This window comes from Nuphar pumila, chromosome 8 (genome assembly GCF_984573655.1).
Source record: "Nuphar pumila chromosome 8, dmNupPumi1.hap1.1, whole genome shotgun sequence".
NCBI classification, from domain to species: Eukaryota; Viridiplantae; Streptophyta; class Magnoliopsida; order Nymphaeales; family Nymphaeaceae; genus Nuphar; species Nuphar pumila.
The window spans coordinates 14,434,856-14,455,026 of NC_143256.1; the positions used below are offsets into that span (position 1 = coordinate 14,434,856).

At 36.5% G+C, this 20,171-nt stretch overlaps 1 protein-coding gene across 2 annotated transcripts in view; it reads right to left on the reverse strand.

The window, feature by feature from the left end:
* The window catches only part of LOC149829655 (actin-interacting protein 1-2-like), a 151,009-nt gene extending 131,113 nt beyond the window's left edge, over window positions 1-19,896 (reverse strand). Inside the window, exons 1-3 of one of the 2 annotated variants that reach the window (XR_016433738.1) lie at window positions 19,320-19,896; window positions 7,125-7,718; window positions 6,418-6,750 (exon numbers count right to left, since the gene is read on the reverse strand). Coding sequence is in view for 1 of the 2 variants with exons in the window: in XM_090016062.1 (XP_089872188.1) it covers window positions 6,589-6,750; window positions 19,320-19,714 (557 nt within the window). In the remaining variant the exon portion in view is untranslated. Of the gene's footprint in view, window positions 1-6,417; window positions 6,751-7,124; window positions 7,719-19,319 lie in introns of those variants that run through there. The other variant, XM_090016062.1, reaches the window with a different exon arrangement.
* Between the last annotated feature and the right edge of the window lie 275 nt (window positions 19,897-20,171).

The window sequence follows — 20,171 nt, forward strand, 5'->3', positions numbered from 1 at the left end:
GAAGTTATTTACTCACATTCTATTGTGTTTCATTTTAGTTCTTATGTTTTTGTTCAAATGCATTATGTTTTGACCCTCGGAGTCCATTATGGAGGGTATTGGGATCCGTGCCATTTTGTGACAAATATAACCTCAACCAGGTTTATCCAACTGCACAGAAAATATGAAAGAATTTTCTATCAATACCAAAGTAAAGCAGACTAAAGCACACAATGAAACTTTGGATTAACACTTCCACTCACACCTATAATACAGACAAGTACAGCCCCATCAGAACCAGTATGGTGCTGGAGACCATTAGAATATAGGTAAACCAGATTGTATAAAACTTATTCAACAGATAAATGAATGTGCTTCTTCGATCAACCAAAAAACAAAAAAGTAGAAGAAAAACTCTCCATTAGTCAGGCATTTGATTATATAAGTAACATTTAAATTTAATTGTGTTCCAATTAAAATGTTCATATTATCAATCTAAGAATCTGAAAAAGGAAAAAGTAGATATCATTCAATGTAGATATTTGCATCCTAAGTCCACCACTGGAAGTACAATTATTAATCAATAATGAAAATAGCATAGGAATATCATAAATACCGCTTTACTGTCAGGACTCCAACTAACAGCATAGATGCTACCATTGTGACCTTCAGCAGATAGCTCCCCAATCTTTTCTCCTATCCTCCCATCATATAGTATACCTTTCTTATCTGAACTTACACTGATAAACCTGCTTCCATCAGGAGAAAACCTTACGCAATTGACAAAGTTGGAATGTTCCCTGCACTTCAAACAATAATTTTTCCTTTACATACTACCTCTGTTCGGTAAGACACAATCAAGAACATCTTCCTCAGCACATTATATTTTATTATGGCCACAAGCCTACATTGCTACAATGCCATGAATGAGTTTTTTATCATTGACATAAAATTAAAATAATGACTACATTTCTCCTACAAGAAATTTTGAAAAAAAAAAAGAAAAAATACCAAGCACTCGATGTTAATTAATATGAACCCTAGAACATTTTTCCAGAAGTTTTGCATTGGACTCTGCAAATCAAGGACACGACTGTTGCTCCAAAATAAAGAGTATGCTTCAACAATTAATGGGGAAAGGCATCTTGTAAACAATGTAGCCAAATCACACCAATGCACAATATTTGATGGGCCAAACAAGCAATGCAAGGAAACTTGAATAAATGTTATGTTTCTGCGTTCTATCTTGAACCAAGAGGCTACCATGAATTAAAATCTTAGAAGGATGAAGACATCTAACACTCAATCCAATTGCATCGATCAGAAGATGGCAGGTTTAGTGGATACTTAAGGGAAGTTTTCCACTTTTTCACTTTTTCTGTTTTGGTTAGCTTAACTGGAGTGCAGACCAGTGAATTAATGAGGTAACAAAAATAAAGGGTTCATATACATCATGATGACCAGTTTAGAGGTTTATCCCAGGGTTACCGGAAGTACCATAGGACATGGGGAAGCATGCTTCTCCGAAGCGTATTTCGGAGGCGCGAAACATGGCGCTTCCAAAATGTATCTTTTTTTCCTTTTTTTGTTTTTTCCTTTTTTCGCTTCCCCCTCACTTCCCGCTTCCGCTACCCGAATCGCTTCCCCAACTGGCAACTCTGGTTTATCCTTTGAAGTACAATATGTTATAAGGAAGCATTACATGAGAGTCAAAATTGATTGGCTAGTGAAGTCCTTTTTTGTATTCAAGACCCAATAGGTCAAAAGATATAGTTATGAAGGGCATTTTTGTAAACTGACTTAAATTACCTTTATAAGGGTCAATATGAGAGGGATAGGGCACGATTCCAGCCCCTATTCTCTTTCTCCCTTGTCTTTTCTCACTTCCTCTCTTTTCCTATATCTTCTTCTTCCTCCTCACTCACTCATTTCTCTCACCTTGTTTCACAGTTCGCACACACCACATATTCTTTCACACATCAAAGGAACATAATCATGTTACCATCAATCTGAAGATGGTATCAGACCAGATGAAGATATGAAGGGAAATTTTGAAGCATACATCAACCACAAAATGACAAGGGGATTCATGACCTGCCACATGGGAGCTCCAATCAGTTTTGGTTGCATTCATGCAGATAATATTTCAGAAGATTTTGGTTAGGGAGCTCCAAAATCCAAAATTCAGTTTTTAAACATTATAACAAAAAGTATTCTTAGGTATTTCCAAAAAATCTATGTAGTATAAACCTCCTTCTTTACAGCCTTCTCCAATCAGCTTCCCTGAGAGACGATCCCGCACTCATAAACCAATAGAAGAGAAAGAAACATTATACCAAAGGTCACATAATTAAGAGACAAATAAAAGATTTAGGCTTAACTTGGGAATATATCTAATTTTTTGAATAAAAAATCTCTTTAAAATATTTTCAAAATTTCTTATTCCCTTTATCTCAAGAGATATTCTATCAACAATAAAAAACATTTGACTCGCTTGAGTTATGACATCCAGATAAAATATCACAATTTAGTGTCATATGAAATGAGGCACATGAGCCAAGAAGCCAAAGAGACTTACTGGGATCAAAGATGCCAACAGAAGAGACCGTAGCTTCGGTTGGTGAAGCTCCTTTGAATAGAGGTTGAAGAGCTTCTACAATTTGAGTCAAGGACATGCTCTCAATAGTTGATTCTTGTGTAGCTTTGAATTCACTTGACTCTTGAGCAACGGAGGCTACCTTCTTCTCATAGGGTATCTTTAGTTTAGGACAATATATCTTGACATACCCCGGTTCACAACAATAATAGCAAATAATTTATTTTTTTTTCAAACTCATTGTCTTGCTTTCCATAGCTATCATTGTTTGGTCTCTTATAATGTGATAGTTATAATGTAGTAGTTGGTAAGCATGGACATGGTTTCTCAGCCTAGACACGGCTATGACCGAATTATCATCTTTAAATGTCTTTTTTTTAGTCTATTTTCTTTCATGCTTAACTCTTCAATAGAGAGAACTTCTCCTTTATGAAGAAAAGCCGATTTAGTAGACTCAAACTCCGGTCTTAGACCATTGATGAATTGATAGAAATGTTTCACATCAATTTGTCTTTGACGGAGTTCTATGTCTTTGGGATAATGTCATTGTGACTCAAGAAGAGCAAACTCATTCCAAAGGTCGAACAACTTACTAAAATATTCTCTAATACATTTTTCTCCTTGAATCATAGTGTGTACCTTGTCTTACAAGTTGCAAATGTGGGTAATATCTTTAAGACTATGTCACAGGGACTCTTCAACTAGGTGCCGCACTCACATCGCACTCTTAAATCTTATTCTACAAAAATAATGGATATATAGGTATATATATAGAAACATCATCCCTAGGATTAGTTAAATAACTAGATCTTAGAAAAGGGTGTCACGTTAATGAAAGTGTCACGGTTGTTTCACTGCAGTTTATACAACTGTAACAGTTGAACTGTTCTTGATTTCTCAATAGCATCCACACTGGGAGTGTTGTATTTTGCACGCTGTCTCATAAAAAGATGCAAATCACAGTTGGATCAGTAAAGAGAACCATAGTTTCACTGGTTACTTAGCTTATAGAAACGTAGTTTTCAACACATAATTTGACAAGTATAACTAATTCAGGAATCAAATCCAATAGTCTAACTTCAAGCACATGGTATAGGTTTGGGAATATATAGGATTCTGGCTAATTGTATTGGTTCGCTTCTTATGTCATAAAAAAATATCAGATCTCTTTTCATGTTGGGGATCCCTCTCATGTCTTCTTTACCCTTTTACTTTACTTTATTTAGAGTTTCCATTCATTGGCCAGAACACTGTGTGCACATGCAAACAAACTTATTTTATGGCATAATAATGTAAATGCTCTTGATACTAAGTATTTAATCAATTTTATCAATCTTTAATTATTCCACAATACAATAACTAAGTTGTTTGTGGCTAAATTTACTTCTACTGCCATGGTTTGATGTTAGGTGTATGATATACTGTCATGGTTTGATGTTAGGTTTTATACGTTAATCTCATATTTTTTAGAATAATCTCATATATTTTAATTTCTTTTAGTTAATCTCATATATTTTCCAGTTATGTAATCAATTTTTTAGTTACTTTTATATGTTAATCTCATATTTTTTAGAATAATCTCATATATTTTAACTTTTATAGGTTAATCCCATATATTTTAACTTTTGTAGGCTAATCTCATATATTTTTTAGTTATGTAATCAGGTTTTAGTTACTTTTATATGTTAATCTTATATTTTTTAGTACTTATTTGACATTTTCTATTTCTTATTGGTTGTCAATTTCATCAATAAGGCATTTCTTTATTTATTTATATTTTTAGATATTTTTTTATAATTTTTTAAAAGTTTTCAAAAAAAATTTTTGAGGCTTACGCTTTACGCCTCAAGGCTTACGCCTCGCCTTGGTTTTTGGTTGAGCGCCTCGCTACGCCTCAACGCTTTTCACAACACTGGTTTAGGACAATATATCTTGACATACCCCAGTTCACGACAATAATAGCAAATAATTTATTTTTTTTTCAAACTCATTGTCTTGCTTTCCATAGCTATCATTGTTTGGTCTCTTATAATGTGATAGTTATAATGTAGTAGTTGGTAAGCATGGACATGGTTTCTCAGCCTAGACACGGCTATGACCGAATTATCATCATCTTTAAATGTCTTTTTTTTAGTCTATTTTCTTTCATACTTAGCTCTTCAATAGAGAGAACTTCTCCTTTATGAAGAAAAGCCGATTTAGTAGACTCAAACTCCGGTCTTAGACCATTGATGAATTGATAGAAATGTTTCACATCAATTTGTCTTTGACGGAGTTCTATGTCTTTGGGATAATGTCATTGTGACTCAAGAAGAGCAAACTCATTCCAAAGGTCGAACAACTTACTAAAATATTCTCTAATACATTTTTCTCCTTGAATCATAGTGTGTACCTTGTCTTACAAGTTGCAAATGTGGGTAATATCTTTAAGACTATGTCACAGGGACTCTTCAACTAGGTGCCACACTCACATCGCACCCGCACCCGATGCGATCAACCTGACCCTGGGTGCAGTCAATGCACCCAGGGTCATTTATGTCCAACTTTTTGCCGCATCCCCGCACCCAAGTTTTTTTAAAGTGTCGCACCCCTGCCCCTGCACCTGCACCCATGTGACATAGATTTAAGAGAATACATTTTCTTAAGATAGTCTCATGCAAATATTTATTTGCATGTTCAAATTTAGCTAGACTCAAGCACTTCTTGATATCAAGACTACTAATGACCCAAGACATAATCTTGGCATGCCCCATTCTCCATTCTTTCCATTTTTTCTCATATGTGGCCATAGCCATAAAGATTCAAATAGAGATACATGTTTAAATTACTTTGAATAGAAAGCTAATCTAGTTTGATCTAATTTCAAATCTAACAAATATGTTAATCAAATCCTCAAACTGTATGAATCCATATGTATATATGAAACTTAAACCTTTATGAATGTGCAATTAGATTTTCTAGAGAAGCGTCATTTGTTAGTAGCCTTTTCCCTTATCGGTTAACTTACTCTTTTATCATTTATATATCCATAACCTATGTTAACTGTTAAGAAAAAGAAAGTTTGCCAAGCCCCTCATGTTCTTGTCATATTTTCTGCTTTTTGCCATTTTTATAACCTTCCAGCCTTAAACACAGAGGGAGAGAGACCTAAATTAGTTAGTGTTCCTGATGTGCTCAGACTAGATTCATAACTATATCGCTCTCATGAAGGGGGCTTGGCAGTTATAATGTATTTTGAAGCAATATTATCAAGATATGAACTGTGATCTGGAAACCAGCAGGGCCCATCCTCTAGGAAAGAAAAGCTCTCTAGTTATGGCTTGAAAAATCTGTTTAGATTTTTGGTAGAAAAAGTGGTAGTCCTGTCCCTACAAGAACAAAGATCAATTATATTAAAACATTTACCTAGACGGTGCAGTTAATTTAAACCTGTGTTGGCCATTTTAGGAATAATAGTTTAAATGTTATCTTCAATACCCTGATATATTCCCCTTGGATGTTATTAGTTAATTCTCTTACTAGTTTTAAACAGACTACACATCAGATAAAGGGCAAGTATACATCTCCCTCACTAGAGCACATAATTCCTTACAATTTGGAGAAAATATTATTTACATCATGTGCATTGCTTTTGGAAAATGTCATTCAAGCATGAAGATACTAGGAACACTTATTTATACCATGATTTTATATTCCATTGCAAGTTAAACGTTATAGTAATGTTTCAAGCCAGAGTGCACTCCTAAAATTTGAGAATGGTCATTATTTACTTAAAAGCTAACACATCATATACTGAATAGCTATTAGAATTTCATTTGCTTCGACAGGCTAACATGTCACGCTTCAGTTCCTGCATTGGATCCTCATACCTTTACCAAAAAAGAAAGACAATGTACCAAAGGATTCTTCATACAAAACAATTATGTTAAAACAGCTGAACCTTTAGCAAATTTGCACTATCCTTGACCTAATATAGTATAAATCAATCTCTTAATACCATAAACAAGACTAACCTTTGTGACAGTTTGAACCTAAATGGTGGTCCCTCATAGAAATTCACCAAGTAATCTTCTCCACATGTAACAATACGAAAAGGTCTTGTAGGCTTGAATGCACAACTTAAGACACGTCTTGAATGACCGTCAAACTCACCAACAGTTGATCCTGAATCCCACCTACAAACAAAAACAAAAAATACAACAAAGAGAAGGAGATCACCATGACAAAGATGGATTAAACTATAAATTGTGCAAAGCACAAAATACAACCGAAACAAATTTAAATGTAAAATATCAAGGCAATCTCAATCAAACTTCACATATGGTAAATAATGCTAGAAAAAAAAAAGATATTATCTCTATCATAAACAGAATGTCAATGATAGAAAGACAAAAAAATCACCCTTTCCTTACTCTTTGAGGTATCAAAAGAAAATGGAATTAGCAACATTATGCATGCTTGCTTTGTCATTTTTTAATTGTGTGCAAATGATTCAATTATAAATAATAAAAAAACTACATATTCTTGGTTAAGTAAATGTCATATTTACCTTTAGCACAGACCAAGATCCCAAAAAGGAGTAGCTGTTGCAACGAAATAGAACAAGTGTTGATGGTATGCCTGATAACTCTCCTGACTCTGGCAGGCTAGTGAAATGTAATCAACGTTAATAAACTTTTAGGTGGTGAAGCACCTTTGTGAGTTTTAAGAGGATGAGGTGTTTTCCAAATTATAGACCTGGTTCATGGTTCTATCGGTGAATGTTGCTAGAATTAGATCACATGGTGACATGTAATGTGACCAACACACTATGTTGTCGAAAGCGCTAGGCGGGGATAGTTGGTGGACCATCGAAAAGGCCTAGGCGGCCGACTAGGCAGGGCCTAGGCGGGCAAAAAAAATTAAGAACAAACAATTCTGTAGATTCCGCCTTTATATGTATTTTTGCACAGATCACGTCACTGAATTCAAATTTGCCTCATCCTTGCAAAATGCCCAATTCCATGTCGGATCCCCAGAGTTTCTAATTTTCCTTTTTGTTGAAGATTCTCTGCTAGGGTTGGAACAAGAGCCACTTGCACTTGCATTTAGAGGAGCCAATCTACAATCATCTGAAGAACTTGGGTTTGCATCTTCCATTGTTCTAATTAAACATTTCAAAACAAACAATTATTAATCAATAAAGTAGATAAACAAAACATACACAATATATATATATATAAAACAATATATAAACAATAGGCACGCCTTTGACAACATAGGGCAACACATAGATCAACTCAGGTTAGTCAGGACTATTATCCTTGTGTTTGATTAATTCATTGTCTTAGAGTTGGGCCTGTTTTTAAGCCATGCACAGGTATCAAACACATCAAATCCGCAGAAATAAGGAAGAAGCAGAAGAAAGAAAATAATTAAGATGGAATGGAGGAGCGAAGTCATGATCCCTTCTCTCTTTCTCAATGATGAGGGTAACACAATACTAATCGTCATTAGGGTTCTTTACAAACAAGTCATGCATTTGATGTCATATTACAAAGATACCACACTAGGCATCTCATTTAATCTCCATAGTTTTCTATTGTTACCAGTAAGCAATCGGTTTAACGTGAAATACCTATATGCCCCTTTACCATTGAACCAATTACTTCTTAACATGCTCCCCCAAGATACGCATAGCATAGTATGTACAACTTGATCTTTAAATAATGGTGCCTTGCCCTTGACAATCCTTTAGTGAAATTATGATTTGATAAATTTAGCTTCTACCAAAGTTGTCAATCAAGGAAGTGGAAAGTGGAAAGCCAGAAAGCGAGACACTTCTAAAATTTTAGGAAGCGGGAAGCGTGAAACGACTTAGAAGTGAACTGAGAATCGTCTCGGAAGCAACCTAAGAAGCGAACCAAAAGCGACCTAAGAATCGAACTGGAAGCAAACCAGGATTCAAAGGGAAAACTAAGAGGGAAGTGACCTATGTCACATAGGTTCGGATGCGGATGCAGCGATGCAACACTTTAAAAAATTTGTGTGTGGGGAGGGTGTGTATATATATATATATATATATATATATATATATATATAATTTTTAACAGTTTTAAGTTAACACTAATGAAATAAAACAATTATCATATCATCAATTTATCATACATAAATTCATGAAATAAATCAAATTAACAATTTACAATTGTTATTCCTCATTAATAAAAAATAACTACACTGGTGCAGAGGTGCGTATATATATATATATATATACATGTATGTGTGTGTATTTATGTAATTATATATATATATATATATAATACACATAAACTGGACTTGGTTAGGGTTAATTGAATCTACTTTTAGACAAAAATGGACCTCAATGTGGTTGACTTCACCTGACACAAAGAAAACCATGTCCAAGTGTCGCACCAAGATGGTGCTTCTTATGGGCTTACAAGAGCATAATATTCAAATCACAAGACCAACCCACACAAGCGCCGAGAACACAAAAAAATATAGGGAATTGTATTGCAAAATGCTTAAGAAAGCATTAGATTACATGGAAGGGGATCAAACCTATTTATACACACAAGAGAGCCATAGAGCCATTGGGACTCTCCCCAACGGCTAGAATTAGAGTCATTGTGGAGGTCCCAACGACTCTATGTAGCTTTGTCTTTTATGCCCTCCATTACAAACTAATTTCCTAGTTTGTACATAAAATAAATAAAGACTATTATGCTCCTAATGGGCACAACCTATTGCATGTCTAGTGAAAAGTCAAAAATACCCCTAGTGGGTATTTATCTATTACAATGAATAATATATATATATAATATTATATATATATGATATATGTATATCATATATATGTACAACTAGATATGCATATATGCATATCTTAACAACCCCCCTCAAACTCACAGTGCTGCAATCAAGAGTTTGCTAAGGAGAAAATGGAATCTTGGTGACAGAAGTGCTTTGGAGAAGAAATCCACCAATTGATACTCATATGGTACATATGGAAAAGTAATGTTCTTCAAAAATTCTTCTCACATAATGGCAATCCATTTTGATGTGTTGGTCTTCTCATGAAAGTTGTGATTGCAGGCGATGTAAGCTGCACTTTTGTTGTCACAACATAGTCTTGAGGGTTCTGCTATATGAATGACCAAATTTTCTAGTAATCGCTTCACAACCAACTTGGAGATTGTCGTTTTCATAGCTTGGTACTCTACTTCTATAGAGGACAAAGACACCTTTTGTTGTTTCTTGCATTTTCATGAAATCAACAAATCCCCTAAAAAAACACAAAAACCTATAATTGAGCGATAATGATTCACAGATTCCCCCAATCAGATTCAGAATGTGCAATAACTTCTAACGAGGAGGAAGATAATAAAAATAAACACAACTAATAGTATTTATGATATATCTAATAATCCTTATTACAACACTCATATGTATTGTAGTAGAATCATGCTAAAATTGAGTGAATAGCATCTGCAATATCAAGACGAGTAATAAAAAGATAAGATAAAGCTTTAATCATCTGTCTGTAGGGAGTTGGATCCTTCAAGGTTCTCCATCATCCTTCATCTTTGCATTGATAACCTCTGGAGTGTCAACTCATTTTTTATTTGAAAGTCTTGATCGTTCTATGATCTCGGTTGCATACTTAGTCTATGACAACAAATACCCACAAGGTGAGTAAGCTATTTTTATTCCAAAAAAGTATCCTAAAAAGCCAAGATCTATCATGTCAAAGTTAGCTTTGAGCACATCTTTGATATGACTAACTTTCTGCTTATCACCTCCTGTGATAATCATGCCATCAACATAAAGAAGTAGTATCACTATACGTGCATTAGAAGACTTAACAAACAATGCATTGTCAGTAATAACAAGATTTAAAATCAAGTTGTGTTATCACTGTAACGACCCCAACTCATACCCCCGAAAAGTGCGGATTTTTTTTTAAATCAATTGCGAAAAGTTTCCCAGAAACTCGGGGCCTTTACAGTTCCATTTCACATCCACAAAACCACAAGGGATCTTACACCCCATCTTTCAAACAAAACCCAAACCAGAGTTACCGGAAGCGCCTAGGGTAATGGAGAAGCGTGCTTCCCCAATATGCGCTTTGGAAGCATGAAACGTCGTGCTTTTGAAACGCATGGGGCCTCTTTTTTGAGAAGCGTGCTTCTCTTTTATGGGAAGCACGCTTCCCCCCTCGCTTCCCCATTTTTTCATTTTTTCACTTCCCCCTCGCTTCCGGTTCGCTTCCGAGACGGTTCATAATTTTCTTCTAAGTGGTCCCACGCTTCCCCGCTTCTTACATTTTTGAAAGTGCCTCGCTTCCCGCTCCCGCTTCCCGTATCGCTTCTCACTCCCGCTTCCTCAATTGGCAACTCTGACCCAAACTGAATCAACTTTATTACAACAACAACAACAACTACGCTTTCATCCCAAAACAATTGGGGTCAGCGATATGAACCAAAAAAGAAATTCATTTTGGGTCTTCCACATGAATCCTTTTCCTCCAATCATTTCTATCCAATGCCATGTCCTCGGTGAGGTTCAAAGCAATCATATCCTTTCCTATCATCTCCATCCAAGTCTTCCTAGGCCTACCCCGACCTCTTTTAACTAATATATTTTCCCATTTCTCCAACCTTCTAACTGGAGCATCATTAGGCCTTCGCCGAATATGTCCAAACCACCGTAAACGATTCTCTCGCATCTTATTTTCAATGGGTGCAACACCTACCTTCTTACGTATCTCCTCGTTCCGAATCTTATCTTTTATTGTATTTCCACACATCCATCTAAGCATCCGCATCTCATTTGGAGTCAAGTCGTACCGGGATCAATACATGTAGATACGGCTGCACCGGAGATAAGAGGTTTGATTCTTGAACATTGGTTGTACCATTGTAGTGCTTCCATGAGTTGTGCCAAAGACAATGAGCCCACACTTTTGGAGTTGTCATCTACACCATTTCTTTCCAAAGATGGCCCCACAAAAGCCACCTTCTTTTCATCTTTTCGATCATCTCTCATCTGACTCATAGCAACGATAGCATATTAGTTTGTCACTCTTCTTGTATTCATATTCACTTCTTCCATGATCATTTAGACTCCTCCCATAATCATTGGAGTTTCTCTCATTCTCATTAGTTTTTCCAAAGTGAGGAGGCTTATAAGCCACTGTGTGGTTTTCGGGCCTTGACATAACAAGCACGAATTATTCATCTTTAGTAGAGGATTTTTTTAACCTATTTTCCTCCATAGTTAATTCTTAGTGTTTCTACTATGATAGGTACTCCTATACGAAGAATGACCGATTTGGTCCCTTCAAATTCGAATCTAAGTCCATTAACAAATTGATAGAAATGTTTTGTTTTAATTTGTTTTTCAGAGAGTTCTACATCTTGATGACAATGTCACTTAGGTTCTAAAGGAGTCAATTCATACCAAAGAAGAGATAGAGCATTATAGTATTCCCTAATGCTCATTTTTCCTTGGGTCATGGTTCTAACCTTGTTTTGCACATTGCATATATGTGCTATGTCATTTAGACTATAATTTAAGATATTTTCATGCATCACTTGCAAAATCAAATTTTGCCAAACTTGAGCATTTTTTGATGTCAACAGTATTAATGAGCCATCCAATGAATTTGGAATGGCCCATCCTCCAATATTTTCATCTTTTCTCATATTCCCCAATGGCTTTAGACATCTCTTCTCCTTGGAGAGCTACTTCCTTGCCATCTTCAAGTTTGGTAAGGATAAGCTTTGGTTCTCTTTCGGTGCATTCGACCAAGCCCCATAGACCCTTTTTCCATATTTTATGTTTAACTATGGATGCCCACATCACATAGTTTGTATCGTTGAGTCTTACAGGAACCAGAGACGACCACTTCTCTTTCATCTTCCATTTTTACAAATAAGGGTGTAGAGATAGAGAGAGAGAAAAGAGAGAAGAAGAGGATATAGGATAGAAGTAGAATACACTTTGAACACCACGAGATCACGAACATAAGATCCATGCTCTCACGTCCACACGAACAAAGTCTTTAACCGATGGCTATGATACCATGTAATGAAACAAGAACAAGATGGTGCCTCTTAGGGGATTACAAGAACACAATATTTAAATCACAATACCACTTATAGGTCAACACTCAATCACATCAAGAAATTTTTCCAACGGATTCTAATACTAATTTGGAACAAAACCCATCTCATGGAGTAACCTACACAAGGGCCAAGAGAGCACAAAAATATAGGGAATTGTATTACAAAATGCTTGAGAAAGCATTGGATTACATGGAAGGGGATCTCCCCTATTTATAGGCACAAGAGAGCCATAGAGCCATTGGGACTCTCCCCAATGGATAGAAATAGAGCCGTTGGGGAGGTCCCAATAACTCTATGTAGCTTTGTATATTATGCTCTCCACTGCAAACTAATTTCCTAGTCTGTACATAAAATAAATAAAGACTATTATGCTCATAATGAGCACAACCTAATTACATGTCCATTGAAAAGACAAAAATACCCCTAGTGGATATTTATCTATTACAATGAATAAAATGAATATATATAATATATATATTATATATGTATATACATCCATACATATATGATATATGTATATCATATATATGTACAACTAGATATGCATACATGCATATCTTGACAGAAATGAATAGGAATCGAAAGCGATGCGAAAATGTAATTATTTTTTTTAAAATTTACAAAAATATAAGATTTATGTTATTATTGACAAAATAAAACATGAGTGTATAATATTAAAGTTGATCTATTAATTTCAAAACTGAATTATATATGCAAGCAGCTTGGCTGTTAATATGCCCGGATCATGAATTCATGATCAACAAGTAAAAAACTACATAGACAAATATAAGCTAAGGTCTGCAATGGAACAAAAGATATTCAACAAATGAGCCAAGTCAAACTGAACAAGAACCCAAGCTTAAGCTGCTTAACAGCCTACTAAAACCACTATTCAACATAAATTTGAAGCCAGAACTTTCTTACAATATTCATCCACATAAAGTATAAACAATGCTCACTACTTGAAAACAAAATTATTTTTGTATGCAATAACCAACCTTTATTCTCAATAGAGACAAACTCACATGGAAGCTCATTCTGTGTGTGCATAATGCATACATCTCCGCATGTAACAAGAGAGAGAGAGAGAGTGTGTGTGTGAAAGACAAAGAGAGCGAGAGAGAGGGAGAGACAAAGAGAGAGATGGAGAGAGAGGGAGAGAATGAGAGACAGAGAAAGGGAGAGATGAAGAGAGAGGGGGGAGAGAGTGAGAGACAAAGAGAGCCAGAGACAGAGAGAGGGGGAGAGAGTGAGACAGAGAGAAAACTGGTCCAATTGTTAAAAAATAAAGAAAACTCATTTCCCGATATTGGGCTCTTCCCCAAGCGTTTCAAGGAAGAGCAGTTTCTCACTCCTACCAGCACTTCCAGTAATCCTGGCTTCTACTCACTGACAAAGTGATAATCAACTTGAAAGTGCTTTGACTTATCACCGATACAGGACTTGATGCTAGTGCTACAGCACTTTTTATCACATTATGCAAAGCAACAACATATTTTCATTCCTAATATATTCATTACACCATGACTCTTACCATTTCATAAACCATTCTCAGACTTGGCTCTATATTCAGCTTCAATACTTTATCTAGCAATTCTTTGTCTTCATGAGACTACACTTTTACACAAAAATCTACAATTTTTGGAAAGATGCGCACAAATGCATAATAACCTGAAACAAATTTCTTAGTGTCAAGATCTCCTACCCAAACTACATTACCCACAACTAATTAAATTACACTTGTTTGTGGGTCATTCTTATGACAAAGAAGGCCTTGACTAGGTGGTGCGGTACCGACTGTGAGTCGGTTCGAAGCCAAGACTCCGGTCCTATTAGTTCTACTGCATAAGCAAGTAAATGAAAATTCGGTCCAATAAATCACAGAATTAGTAAAAAATGGTAAACTGAGAAAATGTAGCCAATAAAATTATCTTTTCAACGCAACAAAATCAGAATTTTATGATATCAGAGCGCAAAGATATCTGATGAACAAGATAGACTGGTACACTCCGGACACAGACACTTTGTTCACATCCGTTTTCAGAGACTGCAAACGGTCAGAACACAAAAGTTGGAGGTATTTTCGATACCTCTCCAACGAATCCAAGAACACTGAAAACGGATACTGGGTTAAAGAGATATCGCCCACAAACATCGAGACTGTTTGACACATCAAAACACAGTCATGTGAATGACAGAGTTCTTTGTTCGGGTCAGTTTTTGAAGACTATAGGAACAAAGTCTTCCAATGGGCTTTGATACCAACAATGATGCGGTAGTGACTGCAGGTTGGTCCACGATCCACGATCCGAATGGATCCAACATGCGGAAGCACTAAACGGATATCCAAAGTTTTGAAAAAGTTCTGACCGAAGGCGTTTAGACTGAGCTAATCACCTAATTTGCAAATAGGGGCACCACAAAAAGTGTAGATAATGTTTTTGCCTTTCTATAGAGTCTGAATTTTGTAATTTCTCGACAACTGGTTGTTGAGACATGGCTCAGACAAGGGACAGGTTGCTGGATTTGGAGACTGTCACACTTGGGACAGCCCGGTTGGTGAAAGACCAGAACGGGGACTAACTTTACTGTTTTTGTTGATGGCCAGAACACAAAAATTCTAGATAAAATTGTTGTTGTTCCAACAAAACAAAAATCAAGAATTTCTGAGTTCAAATGACCCAGATATGACCTAAACAATGAACCAGACTGACACAGGCCAGGACAGACACTCGAGTGGTTGTCCTCTCTGTTTCGGGACGTTTTCGACAATGATAACGTCGGAATCAGAAAACGAGTAAAACACGAAGTTGGTCGGGCGTTCAATAGCTTTCCAACAAGTTAAACCACACAATTTTTTGACTTCGAACGAGAGAGTTATGCTCAAAACACTGACGAAGGGTCTTCTTAGGCATAGTTCTGAAATGCACTAAAACAGTCATACAGTATATCAAACACCAAAATTAAATTAATCCAGTTTTAGTTTTTAGTATTTATAGTTCAACCTGCACAGAAAGATACTTCAAAAGGTATTTTCTATAATGTGAAATCCCATCCTCCTTAACCCGACTTTGCTTAGTTTAAAGTTTAAACAAATATCACAAATACATATTTTGTCTAAACAAGTTATCTCTAAAAAAATCAACTTCAAAAATCTATTTCTTTCAAGCAAAACACAGCAAGTTTTTTTTCTAATCAAAACAAAATCACTCAAGTTCAAGTCAAACCCAAGATGAAGACAAGAGTGAGAAGGTTCCAGCCAATGTTGTGAAAAAAGTTGAGGCGAAGCAAGGCACTTCACCAAAAACTGAGGCGAGGCATAAGCCTCGAGGCATAAAGCGTAAGCCTCAATTTTTTTTTGAAAACTTAAAAATAACTATAAAAATATCTAAAATTATAAATAAATAAAAAAATGCTTCTTCTTCTTGCTCATATTCTTCTTCTTCTTCTTCTTCTTATTATTATTATTATTATTATTATTATTATTATTATTATTATTATTATTATTATCATTGTTTTTTTTATTATTATATGATTATTATTATTATTACTATCATGCCTTAGGCTGGCGCCTTGAGGTGCAGAGGGCCTTGCCTCAAGGTGAGGCGCGCTTTTAACAACACCGATTCCAGCAATGGCTCGAATGTCCAACAATGATAAATAGACTGGTTCAGCAATGAGAAGAATCTGCTCAAGTCGGCAAATGGTTGCGAAACAGCAGCAACAATGTGACAGCAGGAAATTTTGGTATGCTGGTGGTTAATGGCAACGATATCACACGTCTTTCAGGTTCGTCGGATAACCTCACGACAGCAACAAAAGTTAGCAACTTCAGGCACGCACACAAACACGAGTCTCCAAAGTCCCATTGGCAGCAAATGATGTTCACGGTCTCACTAACACAACAACAATCCTTAATAGCCTTGAAATGGGTCACACGTTCAAGGACCAACACTTTCACGGCAACAGTATTCTCACCAAAGGTCTGATGTTGCAGGAGCAAACGTATTTGTCCAACAGATTCACAACCCAGAAAGTCAGCTAGAGGTAGGGGACGACTAGCTTCTTCTCCATTTCTTTTTCCTTGTTCTTTTTTTCTCAAAAAAAAAATGAAAGCCAAAACCCCTGCACAACTTTCTCTAGAGCCTTATAGAGCTCAGCAAAGGCTGAGTTAATGGCTGAGGTAGGTTCCAATGCCACCTCCCAAAGTGGCCAATGGATGCACATGTTTTGAATTTTCTTTAAATTTAGCCTTAACTTACCCTTTCTAACAATCAAATGGAATAAATAGGCATACACGACTTTTCAATAAGGCATACATGACTTTTCTGGAAGGAATAAAGGGCTTGAGTGTTGGGTCCACATTGGTTCAACATACTGTGGCGCCAATGTGGATCAAATACTTGAAATATTGGATCTATTGCAAGATCCAATACTTGCAAATTTGATCACATCAAATGAATGGGTCAAGGTCTGAATCCAAAGCTGAAATAAAATATAAAAATTACCCAAATACCCATACACCCTCTAGTGCCCAATATAAATCCTAGCCGACACCAAAACTATCTGGATCCATAGAATTCAACACCTAAAAAAATTAAAAAATAAAAAATAAAACGAAAAAATACAAGGGTGATTCCAAAATTCACAAAAATGGAACCACAAAGCAAAATATATTTTCTGAGATGATAAGAACCAAAATTCTCAGGAAATAAAATATGTATAATGATAATTTTACCCTTGAGATTCATTTGAACTCGAATGGTCCAGATTTGGATTGAATATTCTTTGGTATTTCTTTCCAGATCTAGTAATGTAGAGTTGGATTCACATCCAACTTCTCTTCAATGTGATGATGATCCCGATGCTCTGCATCACTAGGAGTGACCTCTATATATAGCAAGATTTCTTTCAAAGCTTCCATGTGCATCATGGTAGGTGCACGCATAAATTAACAAGTTCCCTAGACATGCTTCTGTACTTTTTTGTTTATTTTAGTGGTTCTCCTTTTGACAGCCTTTATTCACTGCCCGTGATGAAACTATCAACTTGTAATTTATCATATCAAACCTTTTAATTATGTGAATTGCATATTTACATTGAGACAATGCAATCTTATCTTCAGATTTATCAACTTCAACATCGAAAAAGCATCGCAGTTCTCCTAAATCTTTCATTCAGAACCTCTTTAGCATGGATATCTTTATTTCATGTATGGTGTTTTGGAACTTCCAACTATGATTATGTCATCAACATAAATGATAAATGATCATCATTCCTTTTCCTACGACATTCTATTCAGTGCCAGATGAAAGCTCAAGAACCAAGTACTCGAAACTTGCTTAGTCCATAAATTGATCTTCTCAGCTTGCACACATGTTTTCTAGGATCAGCTTCACAAAAATCAACGCTCCATGTATACTTTTTCTTTCAACTCCCCAAGGCGAAAATGGATTTTTCACATCCAACTAATATAAAGTCCAGCTGCACGATAACACAAATGAAATCATTACATGCATTGTGCAAATTTTAACAACATAGTTAAACGTATTCACTAATTCAAGCTATGTTGTTGATTGTATTCTTTTGCAACAAGTATATTTTTATGTGTTTATCTAATTTGTACATACCTTTGTAAATCCATTTGCAACCAACCGTTTTTAATCATGGGGTTGAGGCACAACTTCCCAAGTATTACTGTGATACATTGCTTGTTAGACAAATTACTTGTGCTAATTGTGAGAACATAATTGTACAAACAGACGTAATATTTGGCAAGAGGAACACAATCAGATGGGAAAGATCTCCGCTGCACTCATCATCCTCTCCACTGGAGTCACTTTCAGAACAATGACACGGTTGTCTTTTACAGAAGGAAAAGAAAAACACCAGGTATGACTAATGGGAATCATCTACCCCGATGCACCGATAAATTTAAACCATGGTCCCCATTTACACTTGTGCGTGGGTGTGCTTGTTTTCTACTGGCTATCATTCTCCATTGAGAGACGTGTTTGTGCGTTTATGCTTTATTATCTAGGCTGCGTGGTGAAGAGGTACAGAAACTTGGTGCCAAAAACAAGATTTGTTGCACATGTAGCAAGCAATAATCCTAGCTTGTTCATGCGTGAGACCATCCTAGAGATGACTACAATAAGGAAGAGCATACCATGGCAAAGAGCGGAAAAAAAAAGCAAGCTTTTACAGAAGCAAGAATGGCCATGAAAACAACTCGAAACGGAAAATTGAAACGAAAATTAAATATTTAGGCGCTTTTCTAGCAATTGTAGTAGCAGCATTCCTGATCATACTCAATTTTCTTTTTTTTATCTCTCTTATTTTTCTTTTCTCCTTTCTCAGCAATATGAACACTAACGAGTTAATAACCGAACAGATAAAAGAGCACGCAAACGGAATCAGAAACTGCTCACTCTCCCTATGATCATACTAATCAAAATAAGAAATATGCACTCATGGATCGCATTCAGTGGATTATCGAAAATTCCTTGTTTGTGATCAACTTAGAAAAAGGAGTTTGAATCGGTAACAGAGAAAAACGGAAACGAAACCAATCCACAGGAAACCGATCGAAGCAAGAGTCGAGGGAGAGACGGTACATGAAGGCGCGGACGAAGGACTTGCCCCTGCCGTCGCCGGAGACAACGATCCGCTGGCTGTCGGGGGACCACTGGAGGTCGTCGATCCGACCGGAGAGGACGCGGAACTCGTTCTTGAGGACGTGGTCGTTCTGCCAGCCCCAGATCCTGACGGTGCCGGAGACATCGGCGGAGGCGACCCACTCTCCGTTGGGGGAGAACCGGGCGACGGTGGCCTGGTAGGCGTGCTCCCCGTAGACGACGGCCTCGAGCGGCCGGTCGAGGTGGCGGACGATGACGGACCGGCCGTTGCAATAGGCGATGGCGTTGGTCTTGGGGTCTCCGGAGATGAGGATCCCCCGCCCCCTTTCCGTCGACGGCACGCACGCGTACGTCTCCAACAGGTTCGCTGCCATCTCTCTCTCGCTCTCAGAGAAAAAGAGTCGGAGGCTGAAACAGGGAACGAAATAAACCCAGCGCAGGATGCGAAGGAGAAAGAAGGAATGAACAGCTGACTCTTTCCTCGTTCTTTTTCTTTTTCTTTTTCTTTTTTTCCTCCCAAACGATACGATACACAATTACACACTTACTTAGAATCGACTCGAGGGATGCCGATACGGATTCCTTTTTTATTTGCGTGATCCGTACAGTTGGATCCATGTTACGGTCTCAAAATATTGTTATCTAGATTTCTGAGAAAATTTCTCACGACAAAATTAAAAAAAAAAAATCTCAAAAAAAGCTCGGGACACTATCGGTATGTTTCTATTTTAAAAGTGTATATGAAATATAAAAAGCTAAAAAAAACATAAAAGTACAAAATATCATGTTAACAATGCAATTATATTATGATGAAAATGTCATATTTTCAAA